This window comes from Pipistrellus hanaki, assembly GCF_964339955.1.
Source record: "Pipistrellus hanaki genome assembly, chromosome: 4".
Classification (NCBI taxonomy): Eukaryota; Metazoa; Chordata; class Mammalia; order Chiroptera; family Vespertilionidae; genus Pipistrellus; species Pipistrellus hanaki.
In genome coordinates, this window is record NC_140506.1 from 73,486,186 (window position 1) to 73,513,981 (window position 27,796).

General features: G+C 55.2%; 1 protein-coding gene and 1 long non-coding RNA gene across 2 annotated transcripts in view; one reads left to right on the top strand and one right to left on the bottom strand.

Annotated features, from left to right (window-relative positions):
- Positions 1 to 280: 280 nt before the first annotated feature.
- Positions 281 to 25,899, top strand: LIMK1 (LIM domain kinase 1). Its single transcript, XM_084881620.1, has 16 exons — positions 281 to 538; positions 2,310 to 2,406; positions 8,069 to 8,207; positions 8,539 to 8,648; positions 10,017 to 10,223; positions 14,851 to 14,956; positions 15,054 to 15,220; positions 16,331 to 16,514; positions 17,349 to 17,435; positions 17,730 to 17,861; positions 19,163 to 19,222; positions 19,472 to 19,537; positions 22,062 to 22,218; positions 24,043 to 24,098; positions 24,309 to 24,466; positions 24,564 to 25,899. Exons 1-16 carry the CDS (start codon positions 484 to 486, stop codon positions 24,724 to 24,726), a joined length of 1,944 nt encoding a protein of 647 aa, XP_084737746.1. The 5' UTR covers positions 281 to 483; the 3' UTR covers positions 24,727 to 25,899.
- The window catches only part of LOC311621514, a 29,995-nt gene continuing 27,890 nt past the window's right edge, over positions 25,692 to 27,796 (bottom strand). Inside the window, exon 3 of the long non-coding RNA XR_014794841.1 lies at positions 25,692 to 27,395. This is a non-coding gene — a long non-coding RNA (uncharacterized lncRNA). The remainder of the gene's footprint in view (positions 27,396 to 27,796) is intronic.

Genomic DNA, 27,796 nt, shown 5'->3' on the forward strand with positions numbered 1-27,796 from the left:
AGTCCCAGTTCTTGGGTCAGATGGGGTTCCTGTCGGAAAACTGAGGCCCCTTCTTGGGGCTTCTCTTAAACTCTAAGCCTCAGTCCTCGGTTGACGTGTCTCCGCCTCTGGGCGCCGGGAGGGAGGCGTCTCCGGGGAAAGATGAATGAAGGGGCGGAGCAGCTGGCGGGGGCGGGGCGCCGCGAGGGCGCGGGGCGGGGCCGCGCAGGGCAACTGGGCCGCCGCCCCGCCCCTCCCGCCCCGCCCCGCCTCCTGCCGCAGCTCCGAGGCCCCGCCCCGGCCCGCCTCCCGCACCATCCCCAGGCCGCCGCGGCGCGGAGCCGGTGCCGGAGCCGGTGTCCGAGAGCCGGAGCCCACCCCGCCGGGCCCGCTCTCCCCGCCTCCGCCCCCGCCTCCCGGGCCGGCGGCGGCGGCTGCGGGCCAGCTCGCGGGGCCCGGGTCCCCCAGCCCCATCGCCGCCGGGCCCCGCCTCCCGCCGAGTGCATGAGGTTGACGCTACTTTGTTGCACCTGGAGGGAAGAACGTATGGGAGAGGAAGGTGCGCGGGGCGCGGGCCGGGCCGGGCGCCCCCTCCCCGGGGCCGGGCGGGCGGGGGCGCCTTTGGGAGGGGGCCGTGGGCTCGGGAGGGGGCCGGGCCCTGGCCGCCCCGGAGGCCGGGTCTGCCGCGAGGCCGCGCCCCTGCCTCCTTGGGGGATGAGCTCGACCTTCCGAAGCCTGCAGGCCCCTCCCTGGCGCGCTCCCACCCGGGTTCTCCTCTTGCGCCCTGGGAGGGCTGCCCTTCCGTGGGGAGAGCCCCTCCTGCCTTTCTTCCCGCCTTCCCTTGTCTCCCCCGACCGATGACCACCCGGTGAGGGTCTCAGGCACTGTCCCCTACCCCACCGCAGCCCGGCCCGGCCGTCAGCTGCGTGCCCTGCCCACCCGGGGCCTGGCTCAGGCCAACCTCACCCAGCCTGACCCTGCCTGGGAAGAAAGCGGTTCCAGGGAAGCCGCAGCCCTGGGTCCGAGGTGCCGTCTGGCGCCTGTTTGGCTCCGTGACCTTGAGCCAGGCGCTAGCTGCTGGACCTCAGTTTCCTAGTCTGTCCAGGCGGGGCCCCCACCGCTCCCGATACTAGGGGTTGGGGGCCAAATGGGCAGAGTCCAGATGAACCTCCAGCGAGTCCTTGGCAGTTTGTTGAGGACCCGCAGTCCCTCGCTCCCTGCCAGCCCTATTGGCGGGGAGGATGACTAACCCCAGCCTCCTCTTCAGCCCCTTCCCCTTACTGGGGCTCAAGACTTTGAACTCCACCGCTGTTAGGGTAGGAAGACCGGGCTCCCCACAAACTCCCCCAGCCCAGAGCAGGGTCCGGTCTCCTTCCCAGAGATTCCTCGGCTGCACCATCCCATAGGCCCACCTGGTCCTGACTAGGCAGACATCCACCTGGCTACCCGCCAGGCCCCTGAAGGCCTACTTGGAACAAGGGTCCACCTCACCATCGCCCCTTCTGCCCCTGCCATAGGTCCCTGGGTCCTCCTGGAGGCACAGGCCGGGGCCTGGGAGCCTGCTGTGTGACCCAGCAAGCCTTAACCTCTCCAGGCCTCCGCCTCCCCATCCGTACCGTGAGGAAGGGCAGGCTTGGGGCATCTTCCAGGGCCCACCCCAGTTCTAACCGTGCCAGGCTCCAAGGATGACTAAGCATGCCTAGTGGCTAGCTTGTGGAGGTGCCAGGCTCCCTGGAGCAGGTGTGTGGGAGTGCCCAGCCCTGCAGTCCCAGCCTCTGGTCAGGCCAGGGCATAGCCAAAGCTCCTTTGGGGCTGGCCCCTCTGGGCTTTCTGCCCTTCTCCTCCCAGGGGTTTCAACCCAGGATGCACCAGTCCAGCCCTATCTAATCCCTACCTGGACTTGAAGGGTCCTCTTAGCTCCTTTTTCTGGGCAGGCAGGGGAGAAAAGGAGTTGTGACAAGAATGTCACCCGTTGCCTTATTTCTAAATCCTGCAGCTTTCTTACTCCCTCCCCATTTACCTTGAGGTGAAGAATGCGGTTGCTGGAGAGTGGACATCTGATCCTCTTCAGTTTACAGTCAGTTTGTAGATAGGGACATGGAGATCTAGAGAGTCTTGGTAATTCCACCAAGGTCTCCGCAAGATTCTCAGACCTGCCTTCTTTCTCCTTCGGCACGGCGACTGCCCAGCCTGGGTGCCATGTGAGAGTGCGTGCACGCGAGCGCGTGAGGGTTTGTGCAGGTGCATGTGGGGTCTGCAGGGCAGGCTTGGCCTGTACCAAACGGGGCCTCCACTAAGCATGGTTCCTGGCTCCCTTACCGCCCCTGCAGGAAGCGAGTTGCCCGTGTGTGCGAGCTGCGGCCAGAGGATCTATGACGGCCAGTACCTCCAGGCCCTGAACACTGACTGGCATGCAGATTGCTTCAGGTAAGGGGGGCCGGCCAGGGGAGGGTGCCCTAAGCAAGACCTGCCAGACAGGTGGCGAGGCATGCATTCTGGGAGAGCCGTCTACTCCCCCTGGTGCTGTCTCTTGACTTCCAGCAAGTCTTTGGCCTCAGTTTCCCCATTTGTTAAATAGGCACTTGAACTAGAGACCCCTCAAGGCCTCTCTGTTTTGTCATTCCAGCAACCTAGGCAGGGGGTGGGGGGAAACACACTTCCTGGTGTTCATGCTCCAGGAAGGAAGGGAGACAAACCCAGGCTGAAGGCTGGTTGTGAAGATGCATCGGCCAGACACTGACTCCCATGTGTTGGAGACAGGGCCCAGGACTGTGACTGAGCACATGGGCAACCCAGTAGGACCAAAAGTAGAAGCAGGATCAGGGATAGCCTTAGAGTTGGCGTTAGAGCCAGAGTTGGGGTCTCAAAGGCTGTGAGGTTTCCCACATGGGAAGGAAGTCCAGGCAGAGGACCCAACAGGTGCAAAGGGTGGAATGGTTGCAGGGCCTGGTCAGTCAGTGGACAGCCACGTGGTGGAAATGCATTGCAAAGGAGGGAAAGTGAAGTTGGGAAGCCCAGCGAGGGGCAGAGTATGGACCACCAGCTGATGGAGTTTATTTCAGTCAGTGGAAACCTCTGACAAAGTTGTTTTTTTTTCCTTTTCAAGAGTAATGTCTGACATTTTCTACAGTTTAGTAAGGGCCAGGCACTGGTGTAAGGACAGTTAGATAGTGCGTTGTCTCCATTAATTGATTCACAGAGGGGTTAATTCTTCTGACCAAAGTCACGCAGCCGGTGAGTGAAATGAATCCCCACCACCCACGCCACTGGCTAGTGAGGCCGGAGAGGCAGGCCCCGTGCCGGCTCCCGGCAGGTGTTCAGAGGAGGTCTGCAGGGCAGCAGGGGAGTCTCCGGAGGCAGAGAAACCACAGGCACTGAGACAGGGCGGTGGACAGCGTGGGCAGTGGAGGGAACTGGACAGCTCCTTTGGTTGGCATAGATTGAGTGGAGGGATGCAGCGAGGAGGCAGACTTGTGACTGATTTGTGAAGGGCCCTGAACACCAAGATAAGCACCTTCTGAGGGTCTACGGAGCCAGCAGGAGGATTCAGAGAGCAGAGAGCACGGGAGGGACATGGGCAGAAGTGCTATTGAAAAGTGCCCTCCCGTAGCAGATGGTAACCTGGCAGAGAATGGACCGTCACAGTAGTTCAGGGGTCTTCAGGCCTGATGTAAGACAGTGGCTAGGAGTGGAGAGAATTGGGGGTTTAGAAGGGACCATGTATGGCAAGTTTTAGTCATACTAGCCACCATGTAGGAATACTCTTTTAATGTCATCTCATTAAACCTTCAACAAAAGGTGTGAATGAAGCACCATTATTTGCCCAGCTTGTATGTGTGAGACATGGAGGCTCAGAAAAACCAAGTGACTCACTGAAAGTTGCAACAGCTAGCGCTGGGACTTGAACCTATGTCTGTCTTATCCCAGATCACTGCAGAGGTGAAGAGGTGGGGGGTCTTGGGCTGAGGCTGGGGGCTGGTGAATTTAAAGGGGTCTGGTTTTTACCCTGGTGCTGGGGAGGGTAGTGGTCTGTTGGCTCTGGTGGAGTCAGGGGCTGGGTTGGTGATGAGTTGTGCCCTGTCCCTGTGGAATTAGAGGTGTGGTGGACTATCCAGGGTGGCAGTGCCCTGCCCAGACCTGGCTGAGGTGGTCTGAGGCCAGTCAGAGGTGAAAGGGCCAGAGAGAACAGCCTGCTTAGGGCTGGCACTGAGATGGCGGGGCTAGGGGTGGGGAGAGAGAGGAGGGCGGGGAAATTAAGATGGGGCCAAGAGAAATCAGCGGAAGAACTTTAGGGGCCTCCGTGCCTTTGGTCGGGAGGGAGATGGAGCCTTGGGAGACATGGGGAAGGGCATGAGCACAGCTGTGGAAGCCACAAGGTAGTGGAGTGGGACAGAACGCATGGACCCTGGCTTTGAGAGCGGTGAGCCCCTGGTGGGGGCGTAGGAAGGAGGCATGTTTCAGCTGTCCCTGGCATGACAGGCACAGAGAAGGCTCCCACGGGGAGGCGAGCCCGTAGGTAGTGAGAGCCACAGGTTCCATGGCGTGCAGGAGTGATCTGACCCTGAGGTGTGGTTCTCCCAGCAGCCCCTAACACCGGTGACGCCAACCGTGTCCGCGTCCCATGACAGCTGGAAAGCAGTGCAGACAGGAGACACTGCTTGTCTGGTCCCATGGCCAATAGGCAGCCAATCTGGCTCTGAGGGGGATGCCCAGGGCTCTGACTCTGTTTGGTTTCTCTCTGGAAGCTTCTCAGTGCCATGAGCTCTGAGGCCTTGCCCTGGGAGAGCTCCTGTGGGCACTCAGGATGCCCTCCGGCATTAATCCTGGGGGGGTCATTGTCACCCCAGGCCCCCCCTTTCTCTGTTCCAGGCACCCCACCCCTTGAGGGCCCCACCTTCTGGAAGGTTATGGCCACGCCTGGAGCGGTCCAGGCTTCCCTCTGGCCCAGCTGCTGCCTTTGGGAGGTCCCTTCCCAGCAGCCTGCGCTCCTGAGCCGGGGGGCTGCTGTAGCTCTGGCAACATCCCCCCGAGGCTGGGTGAGGAGGGGAGCACGCAGCAGCTGGCACTGTGGTCGGAGCCTGGGTCAGAAGGCAGCCTCCCCCTCTTGGGGGACCTTTCAGGCAAGGAGGACAGATTGTCCGTGAAAGGCGACCTCTGTTCTCTTGGGGGCAGCACCGGAAGGAGCAGCTACTTTGAGCTTGTCCCTGTCCCCAGAGAGCCCCGAGCCCTCGCTGCCTTTCAGTGGAGGCCGGAGAGCACGGAGGATGCCTTTCTCGGCGGGCAGGGCTGAGGGCAGAGGGACTGCCACGGCCCCCCTGCCTGCACCAGAGTGCCAGCAGACGGCCCTTCCACTGCTTCCTGTTGCGGGCTCAGACCAAGTCCTCGGGCGCCCACATTGCTGCATTCTCCTCCCATGCTGGTGGCCGCGCTGGCCCCACCCTCCGCAGGCCTCCAATCCTGAGTGCCTGGAGTAGGATGGGGAAGCGGCTGGTCGGCCCACCCTGCCTGAGCGCTCCCCATCGGCCTCCAGGGCCCCTGGAGCTGTGGGAGCTGCGAAGGATGCTGCCCTCCGCCCCGAGGAGAAGGCGCTGCTTTAGAGGGGCCAAGTAAGTGGAAAGCCCCTTCCCCACCTGTCCCATTCCTCAGGAGATCCCTGCTCAGGTCTGGGACTAGAGGCAACTGTGGGACAAACCGACCTGGGTCCAGGCTGTGGGGCAGGAGAACTGAAACTCCCGGTCACTGTTGGCCGCCTGTGGAGGGGAAGCAGGCCGCCGCTGGAGTTTCTGGCCTTTCTGGCAGTCTCTCCATGAGGCTGATCCTCCAGCGGCCCTCCCTCCACCTCTGATGTCCGGGGATGTGGCCCCGGGTCGAGTGTACTCATGGGAGGGATGGACGGGTCCTTGCAGAGGTTGCCGCTGCCTCTCAGCCCAGCCTTCTCATGCCCTCCCCAGTGGCTGAGCCTAACTTTGTCTTCTGCTCTCGGGGAGGGGTACTCTGTTCAGGGCAGGCAGATAGCTGTCCTCTAGGACTTCCTCTCTGTCCGACCCTGGACCATCTCTGTCTACCCTTAGTACCTGGCACTCCTCTCTTGGCATCCTTTGCGGGAGCAGGGGCGTGTGTAGGGCACCCCTAAGAGCCAGGCCTGCCTGCCCCACCTGCCTCCCCTGGCTCCTGGCTGAATGTGGACCTGAGGGGTCCAGGGTGGACAGGGTTAGGGGCTCCTGAGGACCTTCCTTTAGCAAAGGTCCTCTGAGGCCCTGAGTGCCAGCCACACAGCTGCTGGGTGAGCCTGGGCTAGATTCCCCATCTGAGATGGAGGTCCCCTGTCCCCTGTCTGAGATAAGAGCCCAGCTGGGCTGCCCTGGAGCAGTTCTGAGAATGCTGGGGGGTGGAAACTGCTCCAGATGGAGTGCACAGAGCAGGTCTCTGTCTGGTGGGAACCACTTGGGTTCTCTTTGGGGCCCAGTGTTTGTGGGTGCCTGGCCGGGGACCTCAGAGCCCCTGCAGGTTAATGGTGGGCCAGCAAAGGCTGGCTGTGCAACCTGGGGTGGGGGTGGGGGACCCGAACCAGGCCTCAGAGCAGGTTTCACGGAAGGAAGTGGTAACCAGGTTGCCATTACACTTGGATGTCAGCGTGGCCGCAGTCGCGTGGTCGGGTCTTCCAGGGCTGCTGCCGCGGAGTTTGTGAAGGAGTAGGAGTTTGTGGGAGGGAGGAGAGCAATTCTCTCCCCTGGAGGAAGGCAGCTGCTCCTGACCAACCCACCCACCCCAAGTCAGGCAGCCCCCACTTCCCGAGTCCTGGCAGCCGGGGAGTGAGGGGGAGACTCCTGCGGTGACACTCCTGTCACATCGTGATGTGCCTGCTCCGTGGCAGGGCGAAGTGAATCACGGATCAGTGCAGAGCGTGGGGGGCCTCCCCGTGGTCGTGGTGCAGTGTCTGCACCGCCTCTTTGCAGAATCCGCTTCTCCAGCACCTCCCCCCCACCCCTTCCGCCTCCCCGGCTACCCCTTCCGCAGTGAGACGCCCGCCCCCTGCGGGGCCCAGGGCAGGAAGGGGGGTGCGGATGACGTCATGGCTCTGGTCCAGATGCTGCTTCCGCTGCCGCCTCTCATGTCCCAGGGAGGTCTCCTGAGTCCCTCCCTCCCCTCTCCCCTCTTTCATAGGGAAATTGCTTCAGACCCCCATTCTGCATGCATCTCACTCCCCACCCTGTGTCTGGATCCAGGCATTTTGTGCCTTCCTTGCCCTGACCTCTCTTCACCAATCACCCCTCCCTCTGGCTCCCGGACAATGGAGAACAGGCTGGATCCCTTAAAGGGACAGTGTCCCACAGCACTCTTGGCTGCTGCCCTCTCCCTCCTCATCCCCAGTTCCCTCGTTAAAGAGCAGTCAATGAAAGCTGACTGTGTAGAGTGGAGTGTTCCCTGGGGTCGGGGCAGTCTCACTCAGGACCCAGTCTTTCCTGCCCCCTCTCTTCCGAACTGTTTCCCTGCTGAGCCATAAGCTCATCTGCCTTCTCTAAAATGAGGATGTCATGGCTGCCTCATGGTGGCCTGTGAGGATTAAGACAGTAAGACGGTGTTAGCTTAGTAGGTCCTCACAGCTCCAAAGGTCACTTTTATATACGTCAGTTGGCTCAAGCTGCCTCCACATTGCTTGGGTGGGGCAGAGGAGAGGGGGAGGAAGCTGTCTAGAGGAGTGGGCTCATGGTTCGTTAGGATCCCCAACTCAGTCCTGGGCTCCCTGGTTCCATTATGCTCTCCGTGACCAAGAGCTAGTCACTTGCCCTTTCTGGGCCATCTTTCTTACATGACAAGACACAGGGGCTCAGGTGAGCCAGATACTTGGGGTGCAGAACTGCTCTGGGTGGTTGTGCAGGCTGCGCACTGCAGAGACTTCTGGCCAACGGGGCTGACTCCATCCCTGACTCCACTTGGTAAGTAAGCCCTGTGCTCCAGGGCAGGCTGTCTCTGCCCAGAGGGCACACCTTTTTGTAATTCTCACAAAGGTGCCTACAGGCTGACCAGACCCCGCTGTGGGAGAGGGCTGGGAGTGGGCCTTCCTAAGCCCGGGCTCCTCTCCGTCCAGGTGTTGTGAATGCAGTGCTCCCCTCTCACACCAGTACTACGAGAAGGATGGGCAGCTCTTCTGCAAGAAAGACTATTGGGCCCGCTATGGCGAATCTTGCCACGGATGCTCGGAACACATCACCAAGGGGCTGGTCATGGTGAGCACCCCCGCCCCGCTCGCATGTCTCACCTGGTCTGTATGTGTGCGTCCGTCCGTGTCCTCACAGAGACCTCTCTCCCATCATCGCTCTTGTTCTTCTTTCCACTGGTTCTCTAATTCCCCCATGCCTTCTTAGCCTGTCTGTCTGTCTGTATCCCTCAGCCCCCTACCTTTACCAGTAGAGCCAGCTCTGTCCAGGAGCTCAGCAGCTGGCCAGACAGACCCTCAAGGTTTGTCCAGGGTTGCCCTTCTCAGAGAAGGTCAAGGGGAGGAGATATGGGAGCTGAAGGGGCTACTAAGTTGGGTTGTCCCCGCACCCCCCCTTCCAGGTGGCGGGGGAGCTGAAGTACCACCCAGAGTGCTTCATCTGCCTCACGTGTGGGACCTTCATCGGTGACGGGGACACCTACACGCTGGTGGAACACTCCAAGCTGTACTGGTGAGTGTGCCCTGGCCCCTGGCCCAGTCTGCCATGCCCACCTACAGCACGGGTCTCCCATACCAGGGCGCTTTGCCTACCCATCTGGGGCGGTCCTTAACAAAAGTGCTTCGTAGGAGTGACTGGGTACTATGACATGGGAGTCACACTGAGAAAGCCTCAGATTTCTTAATGGTTGTATTGCTGGCACCCACTACTGACCCTCCGAGTGCAGGGCCCAGTCCGCACGCAGCAAGACCACCTTCACTTCAGACAAGTTGAGGGGTCCCTAGGCCACTCCCACTTCAGACCAGCTGGTGACAGATCAGGAACTCCCACAACCCCCTCAGGTTTGATAATTCACTAAATGACTCACAGAACTCAGGGAAGTTCTATAATTAGGACTCAGTTTTGTTTTTTTATAAAGGATACAAATCAGAACCAGCCAGATGAAGTAACACAAAGCGGAAGGTCCAAGAGGGTCCAGAAAGCAAAGGTTTTGTGCATTCCCCCCAGTGGGAGCAGGACGTGTACCCCCACCCCCCAATGCAGCATCACCAGAGTTTTTGTTGTTGTTGTTGTTTTTTAATATATCTTATTGATTTTGTACAGAGAGGAAGGGAGAGAGATAGTTAGAAACATCGATGAGAGAGAGTTATCAATCAACTGCCTCTTGCATACCCCCTATTGGGGATATACCCACAACCAAGGTACATGCCCTTGACCGGAATCGAACCCGGGACCCTTCAGTCCCCAAGCCGACGCTCTATCCATTGAGCCAAACCGGTTCGGCAGAGTTCTTATTGAGGTTCCGTTATGTGGGCAGAACTGATAGAATTATTGGACAGTCTCCAGACCTCCTTCCCTTCTCGGAGGTTGAACTGGATCAAAGCACCAACCTTCTCATCACAAGGTTGGTCTTTTGGTGACTAGCCCCATCCTGAATCACCTTGTTCACATACACTCGGGTGTGGCCTGAGGGGCTCCGGAAAAACAGACACTCTTATTCCAAGGCTTTAGAGCCTCTTTCCCAAAGACCAGAGAAAATTTTTATTATGTAACTGATAAAACTGGATTCAAGGGCAGCATGGCTTGATCCCAAATGGACTTTTAATGACTTACTCCTGAACTGGACTTGACCCCAGGCCTCCTTCTGGTAAGCTTATACTGCGACAAGCGAGCAGGCAAAGCCAGGCTGACTGAGGGGCAAGGGCAGGGCTGCACATGCTCAGTTTCTGCTCCCAGGCCCTTCAGGCAGCTAAGCCCCTCCCCCTCCCCTGGGAAGCAGTTGGGGTGGTAGAACTGGGACTTGGGGTGGGGAGATGCCAGTGACTGCTGATGCTCTTTTCTCCCCACTCTTTGGGTCCCCACTGCCTGTGACTCCTGCAGCGGGCACTGCTACTACCAGACTGTGGTGACCCCCGTCATCGAGCAGATCCTGCCCGACTCCCCCGGCTCTCACCTGCCCCACACCGTCACCCTCGTCTCCATCCCAGCCACAGCTCATGGCAAACGTGGCCTCTCGGTCTCCATCGACCCACCTCATGGCCCACCCGGCTGTGGCACGGAGCACTCCCACACCGTCCGCGTCCAGGGGTGAGTGGCTGGCCCGCTGAGGCTGCAGGTGGTGAGGCTGTAGCCACGATGCTTTAGATGGGGAGCCAACTCTGGGACTGGGGGCTCTGAAAACGGCAGCATGGAGGCCCATATAGAGCACAGCTCTGACAGCCTGGCATACCAGATGCCTAGTTCCTCTAAAAACCACTACACAGCCCTAGCTGGTTTGGCTCAGTGGCCAGAGCATCGGCCTGTGGACTGAAGGGTCCCAGGTTTGATTCTGGTCAAGGGCACATGCCTGGGTTGCAGGCTCGATCCCCAGTGCAGGAGGGCATGCAGGATGCAGCCAATCAATGATAGGCTGTCATCATTGATGTTTCTATCTCTCTTTCCCTCTCCCTTTCTCTCTGAAATCAATAAAAATATATTTCAAAAAATAAGTAATAATTTCTTTTTGGATCCACATCTGATCCAATAAGAAAGGAAAGTAACCAGGTCAAGATTAAGTGAAGGAGGGAGCTCAGGGATATCAGCAGAATACTAAAGGTAGCCATGCCTTGAGGGCAGATCTAAATTGGGTGAACTTAAGCTTCAATTTTTTTGATTTTTTTTTTTAATATGTTATTGATTTTAGAGAGAGAGGAAGGAGAGAGAGAGAAACATCGATGAGAGAGAGATATTGATTGGCTGCCTCCTGCACACCCCAAACTAGGGATCGAGCCTGCAACCTGAGTATGTGCCCTCATCAGAAATTGAACCAGGACCTCTTGGTTCATGGGTTGATGCTCAACCACTGAGCAGCAACAGCCGGGCCTTAAGCTTCAGTTTTCAAGTCCTTTCATGTCTGGGTCTCTCAAAGCCTTGACTTGCTAAGGAAGCTAGTCTATTAAGAAAACTGCCTATTAAACTTTGGACCCCAAAGGGCTCTCAAGGTAAGGATGAATGAGAAATAAACCACACCTTCCATCAGCTCACACTCCCCCACCCCATGCCCCAACCCCAACTACGAGAACTATAAAACGGATTTGAGCCTGAATGGAAGGGAAGAGGGAATCTAAGAATTTATACACTTGGGATTGCAAACCAAATTCCTCTGTCTGGGTGGTTCAAAAAGCCTTGTTTAAAATGCTCCTTCCCCTGGGGAGGGAGGGCATGTATGGGAGCGGGGGGCAATGGTATATGTACACAGATAATAATTTAATAAAAATAATAATAAATAAAATTTTGCTACAAAATAAAATAAAATGCTCCTTCCCTGCTGATGGTGCTCCCAAGCCCTTTACAGAATCAGATCCAGATCCTTTCCGAAGAAACCCACTTCCAGGCTTCATTGAATTTACTTAGATAAGTGTCTCAAGGATGATGAGCAATTCAGTCAAAAATCACTGAACAAATAGATAAGAAAGCAAGGCATTGTGAGCAAGAGTCAGCAAAGACAACAGGAAGCAGAACCAGACCTATAAAACCTGATATGGGAATGATCAGAAAGGATATAAAATAATTACACTCAGTATGTTTCCATAAAAAAGAGATGCCTGAAAAATGAGAAAAGTAATAAATTTGTAAAGGAACCAAATATACCTCTAGAAATGAAATATATAATTATTAAAACGAAAATATTCAAGCATTTAACAGTAGAGTACAGTTTAAAACAGAAGAAAGAAGCAGATACACAAAAAGATAAAAACTGGGAAAGAGAGGTTAAGACATATGGAGGACAGTGTGGGGATCAGATCATCTATTTGGAATCAGAAGAAGAGAGAACTAATGGGAGAGAGGCACTATTTGAAGATGTAATGGCTGCGAACTTTGTAGAACTGATAAAAGACGCCAATCCACAGACTCATGTCCAGTAAATCCCAAACAGCAAAATAAAAATAAATCCACCCATGGATCACCCCATCTAGGGAAATTAGTACCCTAAAAGCAAAAGAAAAGACTTTCAAAGTGGCCATAGAAAATAGAGAAATTACCTTCAAAAAAGTTCAGTTGAACTGAAAGCTGATTTCTCAATAGAAAACATGTAAGCCAGAAATCAGTGAAATGATATATTTAATGCACTGAGTAAAAAAAATAAACCATCAACCTAGAATCTATATTTGAAATACCCTTCAAGAATGAGAGTGAAATAGACATGGTAAGGCAGGCAAAACCAAGATTTGGTACTAGCAGTTCCTCCCTAAAGAAAGTTCTAAAGGATGTAGAAAAGGTCTGGGATGCCAAGAGGAATGAAGATTAGGGAGCCAGCCCAGGAGGGATGAAGATTAGGGAGCCAGCTCACTGTGACGCTCAGCAGCTCCCTGTCCTCTATGGGCTTTGGGGTCTTTGAACAATAAGGAAGTTGGACACTTGGGAGCCTTGTAAGATTTCTGTGAGGAGTTCATTGACTCCTGAAGAAGTAGTTTTAAATGTCTCCCATGCCCCCACATGTGGCCATGAGAGCCAAGTGCCAGCTTCCATCGGATTCAGTGAACTTCCTCACACACCTGCTGGGCACCAGGCACCACGCCGAAGAGGTGAAGGTAGCACTGGGGAAGGAGGGTGCTGGCAGGCTTGCCTTCCCATCTCCACCCCCACCTTGAGCATCAGCCAGGCCAGCAGCTGCCTTACATACACAAGTAAGCAGACAGACTGGTGAGAGAGATGGGGAAACTCCCAGACCAGCTGGTCCCTGACAACCAGGCAGAACCTTAGAAATGGAGAGCCAGTGGCACCTCCCCCGTCTCCCTTACTGGCTGGGCATTCTTTCCAGACGACATCTGCTCCCCAGTTTCTGCAGAGCCACCCGTCTCAGAAGCTCCCAGCTCGCCCAAAGGCTGCTGACTGGATTTACTTGTTATAAGTAAGTCTTAGCTGACCACTTCTCATTTTGTTTATAGCAGCATTTTAAGGAAAGTTTATCTCCGACCCCGCCCCCTGGAGTTTAACAGGAGACTGAAGGAAAGGAGATAAGTCTAAGGAATATATTTTTCAGGCTCTATCTATGAGTAGCTTATATTAATGGAAATGTATTCATTGGTGTGTGTGGTGGTGGTTTTTTGTGTGGTTTTTTTTTCAACTTTTTATCTTGACATGTACAAATTTACAGAAAATTTGCTAAAATAATAAGTATATTGAACACTTATACAATCTTCACCTAGATTCGTCAATTTTAATTTTTTGCCACATTTGGGGTGTATGTGTGTGTCTCCCTCTACATTTATGTATGTGTATACATATATACTGATTTATGTTTATATATACACATATATGTACATATTGTTATTTGCTAAATCATTTGAGAGTAAATTACAGATGTCATTGACCCTTCCTTCCTGCCAAAAAAACATAGACATTCTCCTAAAAATAAGGATATTCTCTTACATAATTATCAATTGTAATTATATGTAATCATGCCACTTAGGAAGTTTAATATTGATACAGTACTTTTTATCCAGTATGCAATCCAGTTAAGATGTTGCCAGGTGTCTCGGTCCTGTTCTTTGTAACAGTTTCCTGATCCAGGATCTAGTCCGTGATCATGCATTTCCCTGAGTCCTCATGTCTCTTCAGTCTCTTAATTTGTGACAGTTCCTCAGTCTCTTAATTCATTGTCCTCCATGATGTTTATGAAGAAGTGCAGGTCAGTTGTTAAGTGGGATGTCCTCCATTGGGTTTGACTGATGTCTCCTGTTTATTAGATTTAGGTTGTGCATTGTGGCCTGATACCACATAAGTGCTGCCGTGTCCTTCTCTGGGCATCGTCACATGATGCCCTTTATTGGGGATGTCAGCTTTGATAAACCTCTCTGCTGTAAAGGATTTTTCCCCCCTCTGTAATGTAATCAATAAGTCATTTATGAGATTTGACTCTGTAAATATCCTGTTCCCAAGAACCGTTCACCGAATGGTGCTGGCATCCGTAGGTGATTCTTATCTGTATTAATTATTACCATGATGGCTACAAAATGGTGATTCCCCTTCTGTATTTACTACCTGGCTTTCCACTATAAAAAAAAAAAAGCTCCCCCAGGTATGAATATGCTCTTGATAATGAAATTTTTTTTATGAATCTCTTTTCCTTAAAGTCTTCAGTTTCCTCTCTGTTTAATCACCTACCCGAGCATTCATGAAAAAGCTTTTATGAAGACAAAAGGAAAACCAGATGACACCAAAGAGTTAAAAGAAGCAATTAAATTTGGCAAGTTGGCCATTCCATTAGCTAGCTTCTGGCCAATAATGGAGGGCGTCATCCCATCTCCGGTCTGCAATGTGGCTCAGGGCAGGCCTCGAGCGCCTTCCTGCTTGATTCCGGAGAATGGGAGCCTTCACCTCACCTTGCAGGGCAAGTTTGGGAGTCAGGTAGGAAGCCAGTGAATCCAGACCCTTTGAACACTCATGACGTTCATCTGCTCCAAGCAAACCAGGAAGTTCAGAGGACTGGTCTGTTGAATGGCAGCCTCCGAGCATCTGGTGTGGGGCAGCACATGGCTAAGGGAGTACCACCTTTCTCCAGTTTCACACAGCGGAGACATCAGTCATCAATGACAGAATTCTCACCGAACCAGAACTCCCAAGTTCTAGACCATTGCCATCTACTGATCACCCAAGTTGGAACCAGATCAGGGCTCTAGGAGATAGGCTGGCGGGCAGGGGTCTGACCACTGCCCTTGCTCTGTGCCCACAGAGTGGACCCAGGCTGCATGAGCCCAGATGTGAAGAATTCCATCCACGTTGGAGACCGGATCCTGGAGATCAATGGCACACCCATTCGGAACGTGCCCCTGGATGAGGTATGGGTCCTGAGTCTGGGAAGCAGGGTAGGAGGTGGTGCCTTCATGCCTGCCCCCACCACCTGGGACTCACCCGTCCACACACTGCTCTCCCCAGATTGACCTGCTGATCCAGGAAACCAGCCGCTTGCTCCAGCTGACTCTCGAGCACGACCCCCACGACACGCTGGGCCATGTGGCGGGCCCGGAGCCCAGCCCCCTGGGCTCCCCAGCTCACACTCCCAGTGGAGAGGCTGGCAGCTCTGCCCGGCCGAAACCTGTCCTGTAAGTCAGCCCTGGACCTTGGTGTATCTGGGTACTTTCACTGATGCTGGGCCTGGAGATGGGACCTGATTCCCACCCTCCAGTCAGTCAGTCTGTGAGGGAGTCAGCCCTGCAGAAAAGCAGGCCAGCACAAGGTGCCAGGCACTATGAGAGGAAGGACGGGGAGTGAGAAGTAGGAAAATAGTGGGAGCATCTCCCCCAGCTGGGACTACAGAGCTTTCCAGGGTGTACCAGCGCCTTGGTTGCAAGGAGCAGCCCACGAGTAGCTCAGGATGATGGGAGCTCTGGGTGTGGTTTGGGAGGGGTGGGTTCCAGGCAGAAGCTAATTGCAGGGCTTCAGATGTGGCAGGGGTCCTTGGACCTTGTCCACCTGTCACAGGGCCTCACTGAGGGGTGTGTTTCACAGAGACCACTCTGGTCCCCGTGTGGAAGGGCACCCAAGACCAGAGGTAGCGGGGGGGGCTGTTGCAGTGGTCCAGGTTGGGGGTGCCTGTATCCTGCTCCAGGGGTTTGGAGGACATGAGGAAGAAACCAGAAGCAGCCTGGTCCTCACTGCACTCACTGTGGGCCTGCTCAGGACTCCTGAGAAAGACTCGGGGAAGGGGCCGGGGGACAGCCTTTACTCGTGAGCAATAGTGATGCTGAGGTTATGGACTTCTCCCCCACCTGTGTTTGTCTGGAGCTCATGCCACCCTCCGAGGCCACCAATGTGGCAGGGCTGTGGGCTTCTTGGGAAGGTCGTCTGCTTCTGCGCCCCAGGACCCAACTGCTGGGAGACAAATGTCTGACCCAGCGCCACCAGGCAGAGAAGCCCACGGACAAACGTTCCTACCGAGGGCACCTGAACAGTAGTGGGCCCCAAACAGGAAGGCCAAACGGGATGGACAGCGGGTGCTGGCATCAGGATGGGGTGAGAGTCTTGTGGCCACCCAGGAGAGCTGCCCTGTGTGACCCTCTCAGAACGGGTGGTTATGTAAAGACTGACATAGATGGGAACATGACAGGCAAGAGGAAGGGGACAGGCTGAGGCCTAGCCTCCCCCAGGGGGCCTCAGCCAGGTGTCCACCTGCTCCCTGGTGGCACTGTGTGTGTGTGTGTGTGTGTCCTCAGGAGGAGCTACAGCATCGACAGATCTCCGGGAGCCAGCTCACTGGGCTCCCCTGCCTCCCAGTGCAGGGACCTGGGGCGCTCTGAGTCCCTTCGCGTCGTTTGCCGGCCACACCGCATCTTCCGGCCGTCGGACCTCATCCACGGGGAGGTGCTGGGCAAGGGCTGCTTCGGCCAGGCTATCAAGGTACAGGGCACGCCGGGCATGGGCAGGCCAAGAGTGGGAGCAGGCAGGCAGGCGGGTGCAGCCTATCGGTCCTACCTCCTCCCACCAAGAAGCCACATGGAAGGGGCTTCCAGACTCCCTGGCCAGTCTCCTCCACCTGGGCCTCCTTGAGCTAGTGAGGGGAAGGGCACCTACTCCAGATAGACCCAGAACTTCATATGGAGCGGCTGTTGGGAGGTGGCAGCTGGGAGGGTAGCCCAGCCATACCCTGAAGCTTAATGCCAACCCACTGAGCCTGATGCCAACCCACTCGGGCTTGGGACTGTTTTCCCCTTCCCCCTTCCCCCAGCAGAGACGTGAGCCCTTCCCCGGCTCTTGTGTCACAGCTAGGACTAGGCTAGAGGATTCAGGATTATACAAAAGGTGCTGGTCAGGTTGCCCACATGCCCTGGTCCAGATAGGCCCTGGCCCCCAGCCCTTACCTCTGGTCCCATTGCCAGGGGAGGAGTCCCTGGCAAAGCCACCATTCCGCCTCCGGGAGACAGCCCAGCAGAGCAGAGACCGCTGGCCTCTGGGTCAGGCGGGCCTGGTCCCAAGCCCAGCCACCTCCTTCCCTGCCAACTGGGTGGCCTGGAGCCCTGCTAGGATCCTCCCTGAGCCTCAGTTTCCTCATCTGTAACGGTATTAAGTTCTACCGCCCTCGAGGGCCAGGACACCACAAGAAATGTCCGTAAAGATCTTGAAGCTGACTGTGTATCTCCCTGACAGTCCAGGGGTAGGGATGGGGCCTCGGCAAGATGGGCCTAGAGCAGAGCTTCTGTCTGACTGTCTCCATGCCTCGGTGTCCCCACGCAGGTGACACACCGGGAGACAGGGGAGGTGATGGTGATGAAGGAGCTGATCCGGTTCGACGAGGAGACACAGAGGACGTTCCTCAAGGAGGTCCGTGAGTGGGACTGCCACCCTCGCCTCACCAGACTTCGGGCACATGCTGTGGCCCCACCCCTTTCCCCCATTGGGAGAGGGTCCCCGAGCAGAAACAGTATCTGCCAGGAGGGCAAGAAAGGCAGGGCCCCCTGGGGTGGGGAGCAGCTCCAACAAAGAGCACAGTGGCCGTGGGTGTGGCAGGAGCCCCCTGGGCGGGGAGGGTCCCCTGTCTTTGGCTTTGTCTGTGGCCTCTGGTGGGGCAGTGGAGGGAGAAGGAGATGTGTGCACAGCCTGTTTGATCCCCGCCAGGTGAAGGTCATGCGATGCCTGGAGCATCCCAATGTGCTCAAGTTCATTGGGGTGCTCTACAAGGACAAGAGGCTCAACTTCATCACCGAGTACATCAAGGGCGGCACACTCCGGGGCATCATCAAGAGCATGGTGAGTGCTGGGCTGCACCTCCCCTCTGGGCCTGACCCCTCTTCAGTGGGGGTCCCTCTTCGGTGGGGTGGGCCTCTGGTCTCAAAAGACCCTCCAAACCCTGACTCGGAATCCAGTGGGGTTGCTCTGACTCGGTCTGAAGCGGGGAAAGCTGAGGCTCAGGGTGGCAGCTGTGCTGAGGGGACACGGGCTGTTTTGAACTGGGCGTCCTGCAGGGCTGCAGGCCGGCCCCAGCCCACCTGCCGCAGGTCACACACCTGAGAGGCCCCTCCCATGACCTCTTCACGCGGACCTTTGTTTTGCTTCTGGTGAAAGCAAATCATTTGTACTGTTTGTCCTGTTCCATAAAATTCAGAACGAAGGGCTGGGGAAGAATTGCAAAGCCACCTTTAGAAGCAGAGTGCTTGGAGGGTACTTCCATCTCTTTTGTGCTGCGGGTAGTGCCCCTGGGGTCCAGTGTGAGGGCTGTCAGCGTCACCCTGAGACCCTGAGTTCTGTCCCCTCCCGCACCCGCCGCTGGTCCCTCCCCCCTCGGCCAAATTACCTGGTGTTGCCGGAGTGTCACTTTGTGGGCTCCTACAGATACGACTTCTCAGAGGGGATTCTGTGGTCAAGCACCACTTAGGTTTCCTAACTGCGCTCTGAGTCTTTAATATGCTCTGATGTCCTCACCTTCCCTCTGGAGGTCTCCAGGGGATGAGGTGAGAGAAAAGTTATTTCCCCAAATGACAGTCCAGAGCCCTGCTCTCCTGAGCGATATGGCTGGCCCGTGGCAGGTGACTTCACCAGGCCCATCTATGATGGTCCATGAAAGTCAGTTCCGATTTTTTAAAAACTAGGAAGGATGGGATTTTGTAGAAGATAAAAGAGCTTTTTTTTTCTCAGAGGTGGTGCATCAGTAACTACAGAGAAATATGTAGTTACTCCTCCCCACCCCCACGTTAGTGTTCAAAATCAGACTTTTTAAAGTGGGGGCCAGATCACGGTCCCTCAGAGAGCTGGAGGGCCGGACTATATGAACTAATTCCTACTGTAACACCTCGGCTGCGCTCACTGCCCAAAAAACCTGGCGGGCCGGATCAGACTCCTCTGCGGGCCGCGTGTGGCCCACGGGCCGTAGTTGGAAGACCCCTGTGCTAGAACCTTGTTTTAAATTATACACTCACATCCACAGTGTGGGTGCAGATGAGAGTGGGGTCATCAGACCCTCTAGGGCACTTGCCCCTGCCTCTCTCTCACCCCTTTGCCCACCACTGTGGCCCTGTTTTGGTCCTTCCTGGCCATTGTCTCTCCGCCCCCAGGACAGCCAGTACCCATGGAGTCAGAGGGTGAGCTTTGCCAAGGACATTGCTTCTGGGATGGTGAGTAAGCTTTGGTTCTGACTTAGGGGGTGTGGGCTGGTGATCCAACCCCATTTATAAAAACATTCTCTCTGCTAATCTGAAATTCCACAAGGGATTTAGACATGAAAGCCACGAGGAAGCTTAGAGAGTGGGGAGAACACCCCCAACTGGCCTGATGGGGGCGGGATGGGAAGTGGGGGCCTCCGGGGCCAGGGCTGGGGTCCTTCGGCGCAGCCACCTCCTGACCTTTGTGCCCTCCTCCCTCAGGCCTACCTCCACTCCATGAACATCATCCACCGGGACCTCAACTCCCACAACTGCCTGGTCCGTGAGGTGAGCAGCCTGGGCCTGGGAGGGAGGGGACAGCAGGAGCCCTGCCCACCACACTCAGCCTCAAGGCCTTTTCTGAACAGGGGTCCCTGGGTCGTTTTAGCTACTCCAGTTTAGCCCGGGGGCGGGGGGCAGGTGGTGGAGGGGAGCAGCTCAAGGCCAGGAGGCGAACAGACCTGAAGGTGCCATTTACCTGCAGGGTGGCTCCAGCGCTCTGAGCCACTGACATTGCAGGTTGTAGGAGGGTCTGACAAGTCAATGAAGGAAAAATGGATGTGTAAACCATAAAGGCCCAGGCACGTGGCATTCGTAGAGAACAGCCTACAGCAGAGCGGCCAGGCCTACACCAGGCAGCTCTCCCGGCTGTGGGTCTGGAGTGGGGCCTGGCATGTGGGCTGGGTCCTCAGGGCAGGCTTCCTGAAAGAGGCTTTGAGGGGACATACTTAAGTGGGGTAGTGATTAGGCTGTCTGCAGAAAACAGAGAGAGTCACTGACCACCCAACTGGAGAGGCCTCCTGGGGCTGCCATAACAACGGGCCACAGACCGGATGGCTTAAAGTAACAGCAGTGTGTCCTCAGGGTTCAGGAAGACAGAAGTCCAAAATCAAGGTGTTGGCCTGGTTAGTTCTAAGGGAAAACCTGGCCCCTCCCCTCTCCTAGCTTCTGGTGGCTGCTGGCACTCCTTGGCGTTCCTTGGCTTGTAGCTACATCACTCCAGTCTCTGCCTCCATCTTCACGTGGCCTTCTTCCCTCTGTTATCTATGTCTTCTAAGACACCTGTCATTGGAGTTAGGGCCCACCCTAATCCCATGTAACCTCATGTTAACTAAGCGTGTCTGCAAAGACCCTGTTTCCATGTTAGTTCACACTGAGGTTTCGGGTGGACATGGATTTGCTGGGGACATGATTCATCACACTACAGACAGGTGTCTGTCCAGTGAATTCAGTACAGGAAGTGTCTGATGGTGGCAGTGGGACATACAAAGTCCCAGCAGTATGACATCCAGAAAGCCATGAGTTGCTCACTGTCAAGTGGGGGTCTCTGCTCCAGGGAATGTTCAGGCAACGCAGGGGCTTTCTAGGCCGTGGGAAACGGTGGGCAGTGAGCACAGAGAGGTTGGTGAGGTCCTACATGGACTTCCAGGGAGCCGGCTTAGGCTGCCTCTGCTGGCAATGGATTCACTGCGAGGTCCAGCAGGTGTGCTGGGCGCAGTGAGAACAGGGTGACCTGTCATAGCCTCAGGCCCACAGCACAGCCCATCCTTTGAGAATCTGCTGAGAGTTGTAAGCCTCCTGTCCCCAGAACCCATCTATGCACAACAAACCCTTTGTCTACAATGTGGGGCCTCTGAGAATCGGTGATGGCCCTCACTGGTTTCCCTAGAGCTGTTCCCATAGCAGGATCTGCAGAACCCTGCACCATTGATCCTGTGAGACTTAGGAAAGTGCACAGTCCTGAGCCCCTCACCAGGCCTTCTGAAAGAGATGGGGCAGGAACCAGCACTTGGACCCTATGGACCCTGGCTTTCAAGAACCACTGCCCTGGAGTCTGAGGGACCCAGGTCAAGACCCTCCCACTAACTTCCCACCTGGTATTACACCTGAAGAGATGGAGCCCTGAGAGGGACTATGTCCCCTGAGGCCTCATTGAAGGGGGCCCAGGATGCATTTCACCCCCTCGCCCATATGCCACCTCTGCAGAGTTTTCTCTGGGTGACTGTTACATTCATGCTACCCCCAAAGGCAGCACGGAGTCCTTCCCTTCAGAGGAAGCCTGGCTCTAACTCCCCTGCAGGGGGCCCTGCCCCTCAGCCTCGCCTTGCCCATTCCTCGGTGTCCACCCAGCAGTGGCCATCCTGGACCTGGCCAATAGGTTCCAGAATTCCAGGGCCCCAGACACCAAGCCTAAGAGGCTGGGCCTTGGGGCACTCGGAGCATCTCCCCAGCCCCGACTTGGCACATGCCCTAGGGTTCCCTGCCTGTCCCTCATCGCTCAGGAGACCCACCCCTGATTTTACCATCTTGGGTGAACACAGCAGTCAGCATCTCAGCTCTGCCAAGGGTCCAGGCTGGGCGCTGGGAGGGGCTCCTACGAACCTAGAACAGTAGAGCCAGGGGCCCTGGAGCCCTGGGTGTGAGTCCAGTCCTATCACTGACCAGCTGGGTGGCCTTAAGCAATTTTCTTAACTCCTCTCAGCCTCAGTCACCTCATCTGCAAGGTAACATGTACCAGATGGTTGGAGAATTAAGAGAGAAATAATAAATAGGGGTGTGGAGCCACACTGGTATTTCCTGAAGCTTTGGGCAGCTCCATTTGCAAAGAGCAGAGGGGTTTGGGAAAGGAAGGCGGTCCCAGCCCTGCACACGAGTCCCTCTGAACAGTGGGGTTACACCCCCACCAGCAGCCCCCGGGTGTCAGAGCTGTGCTCTCTGGCTGGCTGTGCATTGGTGTGGGGGCCGGGCTAGGAGCAGGTGGCTGGTGGTGGCGGGAACACGCTCAGGGTGGCCCTGCTTCCTCGTCACCCAGAACAAGAGCGTGGTGGTGGCGGACTTTGGGTTGGCGCGGCTCATGGTGGATGAGAAGACTCAGCCTGAAGACCTGCGAAGCCTCAAGAAGCCAGACCGGAGGAAGCGTTACACAGTGGTAGGCAACCCCTACTGGATGGCGCCCGAGATGATCAATGGTGAGTGGGCGGCCCCACCTGTCAGTGGTGAGCTGCCTCAGCCTACCTGGCCCCCTCAGCCCCTCCGCTTCCTCTTTGGGTTCTTTTCCCACGGCTGGTGTAACAAATTACCACACACTTGGCTTAAAAACACACGTTTCTGTGTAGTTCTGGAAGTCAGGAGTTCAATAACTTAAGTCTCATGGGCTTAAGTTAGTGTCAGTAGGACTGGTTCCCTGAAGGCTCTCGGGGAGAATCTCTCCTTCCTCTTCCCAGCTCCTAGAGGCCACTCATTTAGGTGGTGGCCCCTTCTCCCATCCGGGCCAGTAGCCTGGCATCTTCTGACGTCTGTGTCCAGAATCACATTTCTTTCCCTGACTGACTCCCCTCGCTCTCATAGGGGAGAGCGACTACATAGAGTTCATCCCCGTAATCCAAGACCTCTCCCCTCCCATCTCTCTGCCCCACCCCCACCCCCAGTGCAAGGTCCTTAATTTAATCACCCGTATAAGGCAGTGAATTCACAAGTTCCAGGGCTCAGGACATGGACATCTTTGGGGGCCGTTATTCCGCCTAGGATAGGCCCCTCTCCCACTCCCTTTCTTTTTCTCTTTTTAAAAAAAATATATTTTATTGATTTTTTTACAGAGAGGAAGGGAGAGAGATAGAGAGCTAGAAACGTCCATGAGAGAGAAACATCGACCAGCTGCCTCCTGCACACTCCCTACCGGGGATGTGCCCGCAACCAATGTACATGCCCTTGACCGGAATCGAACCTGGGACCTTTCAGTCCACAGACCGACGTTCCACCACTGAGCCAAACCGGCTTCGGCTCCCTTTCTTTGTCAGTCAGGCCTGTCACACTGTGGCCCTGGGTGTGCCTAGACCGTGGGTTACAAAGCCCCTCCACAGGCAGGCGGCATGCACACACGGGGTCAGGGCAGGCGGACTAGAGGTTGTCACAGCGCCAGCTCTGACCGAAGTTCACATAGTCCTTCTCTCCCCGCCACAAAATAACTTCACCTGTGAAGTAGGCTAACAGTCCCTATCTTTAAGGGGTGGTGTGAGGATTAGATAAGGTTATAAACTAGGTAGCATTTAGTAAATGAGTGTCTATATTGATTGTTTTTAGCATCATGAGGTAGATGGTATTCCTCCCATTGTACAGATGAAGAAACTGAGGCTTCGAGGGTTCTGAAGGTGCTGTCACAAATTACCACAAACTGGGTGACTTAAAACGAAAGAAGTTTATTCTCTTACATAAGGTTCCAGAAGCTGGAAGTCTGGAATCAGTGGAGCTGTGCTCCCTGCAGAGACCGTAGGGGAGGGTTCATTCCTTGCTGCTTCAGGCAGCTGTCTTGGCATTCCCAGGCTTTAGGCCGCATCATTCCAACCTCTGCTCCCATCTTCCCATGGCCACCGCCTCCTCTTCTGGGTGTCTTCTCTTCTGTCTCTTATAAGGACACTTGTGATGGCATTTAGGGCTTATCTTGGATAATCTTGGATTTTCTCATCTCAAGAACCTTCATTATATCTGCAAAGACCCTGTTTTCAACAAAGTAACAGTCACAGGTTCCAGGGGTTTGACATGGTTTCTTTCATGACCACAATGAAGTCCATGCCTTGTCAGTGACCAAGCTGGGCCTGGTACCCCTTACCCAGGGCTCTTGTCCTCACCCCCCCAAAAGTTTTCTTAGCCCTGGTGGGGTCAGGGGCAGAGCATCTTCCCTCTGGTCCTGACCTGCTGGCCGGGGCATCCATGTGGTTTGCCAGTCCCTGGCCCAGCATCCCTGCCAGTTGATCCTGGTCCTGCCTCATTTGCTAATAGCCAGTTTCTTTGTCTAGGCCGAAGCTATGATGAGAAGGTGGATGTGTTTTCCTTTGGGATCGTCCTCTGCGAGGTAGGTGCAGGGGTGGGCAGCCGTTGGCATTAGGACTGGTGACTCCTCTCCGCTCCCTACCCTCCTGGGCTGCAGGCTAGGGAGGCTCCTGGGACCTGGGCTACCCACAGCAATTTGCATCCAGGCCCAATGTAAACTCCCCTCAAATGCCTCCTCGGTGGTACCCAGCCCCAAGGGCCCCTGGGTAACTGCTGGCCCTGTGCTGGACAGATCATCGGGCGGGTGAATGCTGACCCTGACTACCTGCCCCGCACCATGGACTTTGGCCTCAATGTGCGAGGCTTCCTGGACCGCTACTGCCCCCCAAACTGCCCCCCGAGCTTCTTCCCCATTACCGTGCGCTGCTGTGATCTGGACCCTGAGAAGAGGTGAGTGGGGTCGGGCACGGCCCGGGCAGCCTTGGGGTGGGCTGGTCCTCAGCAGAGCCAGAACCCACCATCCCTCTCCCCTGACCTGTCATCCCAGGCCCTCCTTCGTGAAGCTGGAGCAATGGTTGGAGACCCTCCGCATGCACTTGGCCGGCCACCTACCACTAGGCTCACAGCTGGAGCAACTGGACAGGGGCTTCTGGGAGACCTACCGGCGTGGCGAAAGTGGACTGCCTGCCCACCCCGAGGTCCCTGACTGAGCCCAGCCCACCCAGCAGCCCCTGTCCCCACTCCAAAAATCCACCCTGCACCAGATTCCTCTGCAGGAGGCAGCCAGGTGTGGAGGCTCGGCAGGAGTGGGCACCCAGACTCCTCCCCATCACCAGGTCCTGACTTGCCTCCTACCCTGTGGGCTGTGGCCCTGCGCTGTCTCTGCCCCCCAGCCGCAGAGCTGGCCTGGCTGCACACACACCACCACCTCACCCTGCCTTACCTCTGTCTCGGTGGGGTTGCCCTCTCTTGCTTCTCCTTGCATGAGCTTGAGGGCCCATGTGAATTGTGCCCCATCCCACACCCCACCGCCCTGGCTGTCCTGCACACGCTCCATCCGTCTGCAGCTCCTCCAAGGCCTTGTTGGAGGCCAACTTCAGACCATGCCCTGTCACGGCCGAGCACTTAGGAGGAGGTGTGCCAAGGAGCGGTGTTCCCAGGAGCCATAAGGGTCTGGGGCCTATCACCACCACCCCCTCCCAGGGGTGTCTAGGTAGTAGCAGGTACTGATGACTGTCCAAACCCCCAAAGCAAAGAGTCGTCTGCTCCTGTAGGGGGCATCCTGTCGGTGGGGCAGCAGCCCTTCTTGCTTTGGGTCTTTTTGTTTATTAAAGCCACTTTAGTGAGAAGCAGGTACTAGGCCTCAGGGCAAAGGGAGGATCCCTGGCAGAGCTGCTGGGAGGAGCAGCAGAGGAAGGTTGGGCAGAGCGGACCAGGCAGGTGTCCACCAGCATCCCAGCCCCTGAAGTTCATCTCGGCGCCCCTCCCGGACCTCTCCCCGAGGCTCCTCACCAGGAGCTGGAGCAGCCCCCGCCTCTCCCCACGCCCCTCTGTCCTCTGGGTTCTTTCTGTGTAATCTATTTTTTAAGAAGAGTTTGTATTATTTTTTCATACGGCTGCAGCAGCAGCTGCTGGGGGCTTGGGGTTTTATTTTATGGGCTGGTGGGGGGAGGGCCATTTTATCACTTTGCCTCAGTTGAGCATCTAGGAAGTATTAAAACTGTGAAGCCTTCTCAGTGCACTTTGAACCTGGAAAATAATCTAAACAGGCCCACGGGACTGCGACTCTGGGAGGTGGGACAGTCACCTCCATCCAGGAAAAATCATGTCCGAGGAACAAAACCCAGACTCAGAACAATAAACTCAATTCCGTGCTCCCCCAACCCCCCCAGATCCTGCGTCGCAATGTTTGTCTGGGGGCCCTGAGGAAACAGGATGAGAACGGAGCTCTGTGGTTAGAAGTCTGGTGGGGAGACAGGAATGGAAGCGGAGTAGAGAAGGGTGGAGGATGCAGAGGGCCGAGGTGGTGGCCAGCCGGACAAGTGAAGACTCCCAAGGCTGGGTTTGGGAAGGGGAAGAGCAGATACCGGGGAATGTATTGCTCTCGTTTCATGTTTTCGTCCTAAAATTTAAAGGGCTCAATCAGGAAAACAGAAACCACACTAGTTATTTCAAATATAGGGCCTTTAATCTAGGGAACTGTTCACACACCTGTTGAAACGGTGCCATTTTTAAGGAAAGAGGAAGTGACTAGTTATCTGATGTACAACAAAATCACCCCTTAAACATGGTGGCTTACAGTAACTGATCACTCATGGTTCACAATTTCTGTTAGGAATTTGGCAGCAGCAATTAGGGGTGGTGGTGGTGGGGCATCTGTAATGCTTTTAACAACAAAGATTTAAGTAAAGGCTTTGGGAGCAGTGTGGGTGGGCGTTCCAGTTCGGGGTTTCTCCCGAGGGTGGTTGGGTGGTTTTGGTTGGGGTCTGTCCTGAGGTTGCCATCGGGTACTGCCTGGGGCTTCAGTCTTTGAGGAAGTGGCTGGAACTGGGGGGTCTACTCACATGGTGGAAAGTTGGCTCTGGCTGCTGAGGCCTTGGGCTCTTGTCCACGGGGCTCCCTGAGTGTCCTCATGGCATCCTCTGGGTGAACATCCCAAGAGAACAAGGTGGAAGTTCCACTGCCTTTTATGATCTATCTCAGAACTCACACAGCTTCATCGTCACCATATTCCATTGGTCACACTGGCCAACCCTGATTCAACGTGGGAGGGGCCCACACAGTCACTAATACCAAGACCAGAAGGGATCACTGGGGGTCATCTTGGAAGCTGGCCAGAAACCTGCAGGGAGGGGCCCCATGAGACCAGTGCCCAGATTTTGATGTGCACTGGGGAAGGGTTGGATTCTAAGAAGTTGGTGCTGGAACTGATAAGAAGGTAGGTGCCAAAATGGTCAGTGGTAGAGCTAAATGCCTGCTACTGACAGCTGGTATTGAGAGCAGAAGTTCGTTCCTTCCCTTTCACTTCCTGGGTCTCCCTCAGCCGGCCCCTAAAACAGGAAGCCAGCCGGCAAGGAAGTCTGAGAAATGTAGTTTTCAGGAGTCCAGCATCACAGAACACAAAATGGAATGGGTTTGGGGCTGAGACACAATAACCAGCACGGCCCACCCCGTTTGGCTACTCATCACTGATACGCACCCTTCTACCATATTCAATTTCCATCTTCCTCTAACAAGTTCATGCTTCCACCTAACGCTGCAAGATTCCTTCGTACACAGATGCATCATTCTCTTCTAAAAGAGAGGGACAACAAAGTTCTGTAGTCATCATATGCATCACTGTTCATTCCAGTCAAAATTCCACTTGAATATTCCATAACTGAAAGACAAATAGTAAGGCTCGTCAATACTTTTACATAAAACAGCAGAGGGAAGGAAAAATTGGTTGATAGACACATAACAAGCAAAGAAAATACAGAGTTGCTATAGTCTTCATTGCTGCAATTGATTATGATGTCATAATAGATTTTGTAACATAAGATATAAATCACATACAAGTCACCTACTTAATATGTAAAATTCTATAGTTTCTAATGTATTCAGAGTTGCATAAACATCACAATTTAAAAAAAAATGTTTTTTTTGGTTTTTAGAGGAAGGGAGAGAGAGAAGTAGAAACATTGATCGGCTACTTCCTGCACGCCCCCTACTGGAGATTGAGCCTGGAACCAGGCATGTATGTGCCTTGACTGGTAATCAAAAAGGTGATCTCTTGGTTCC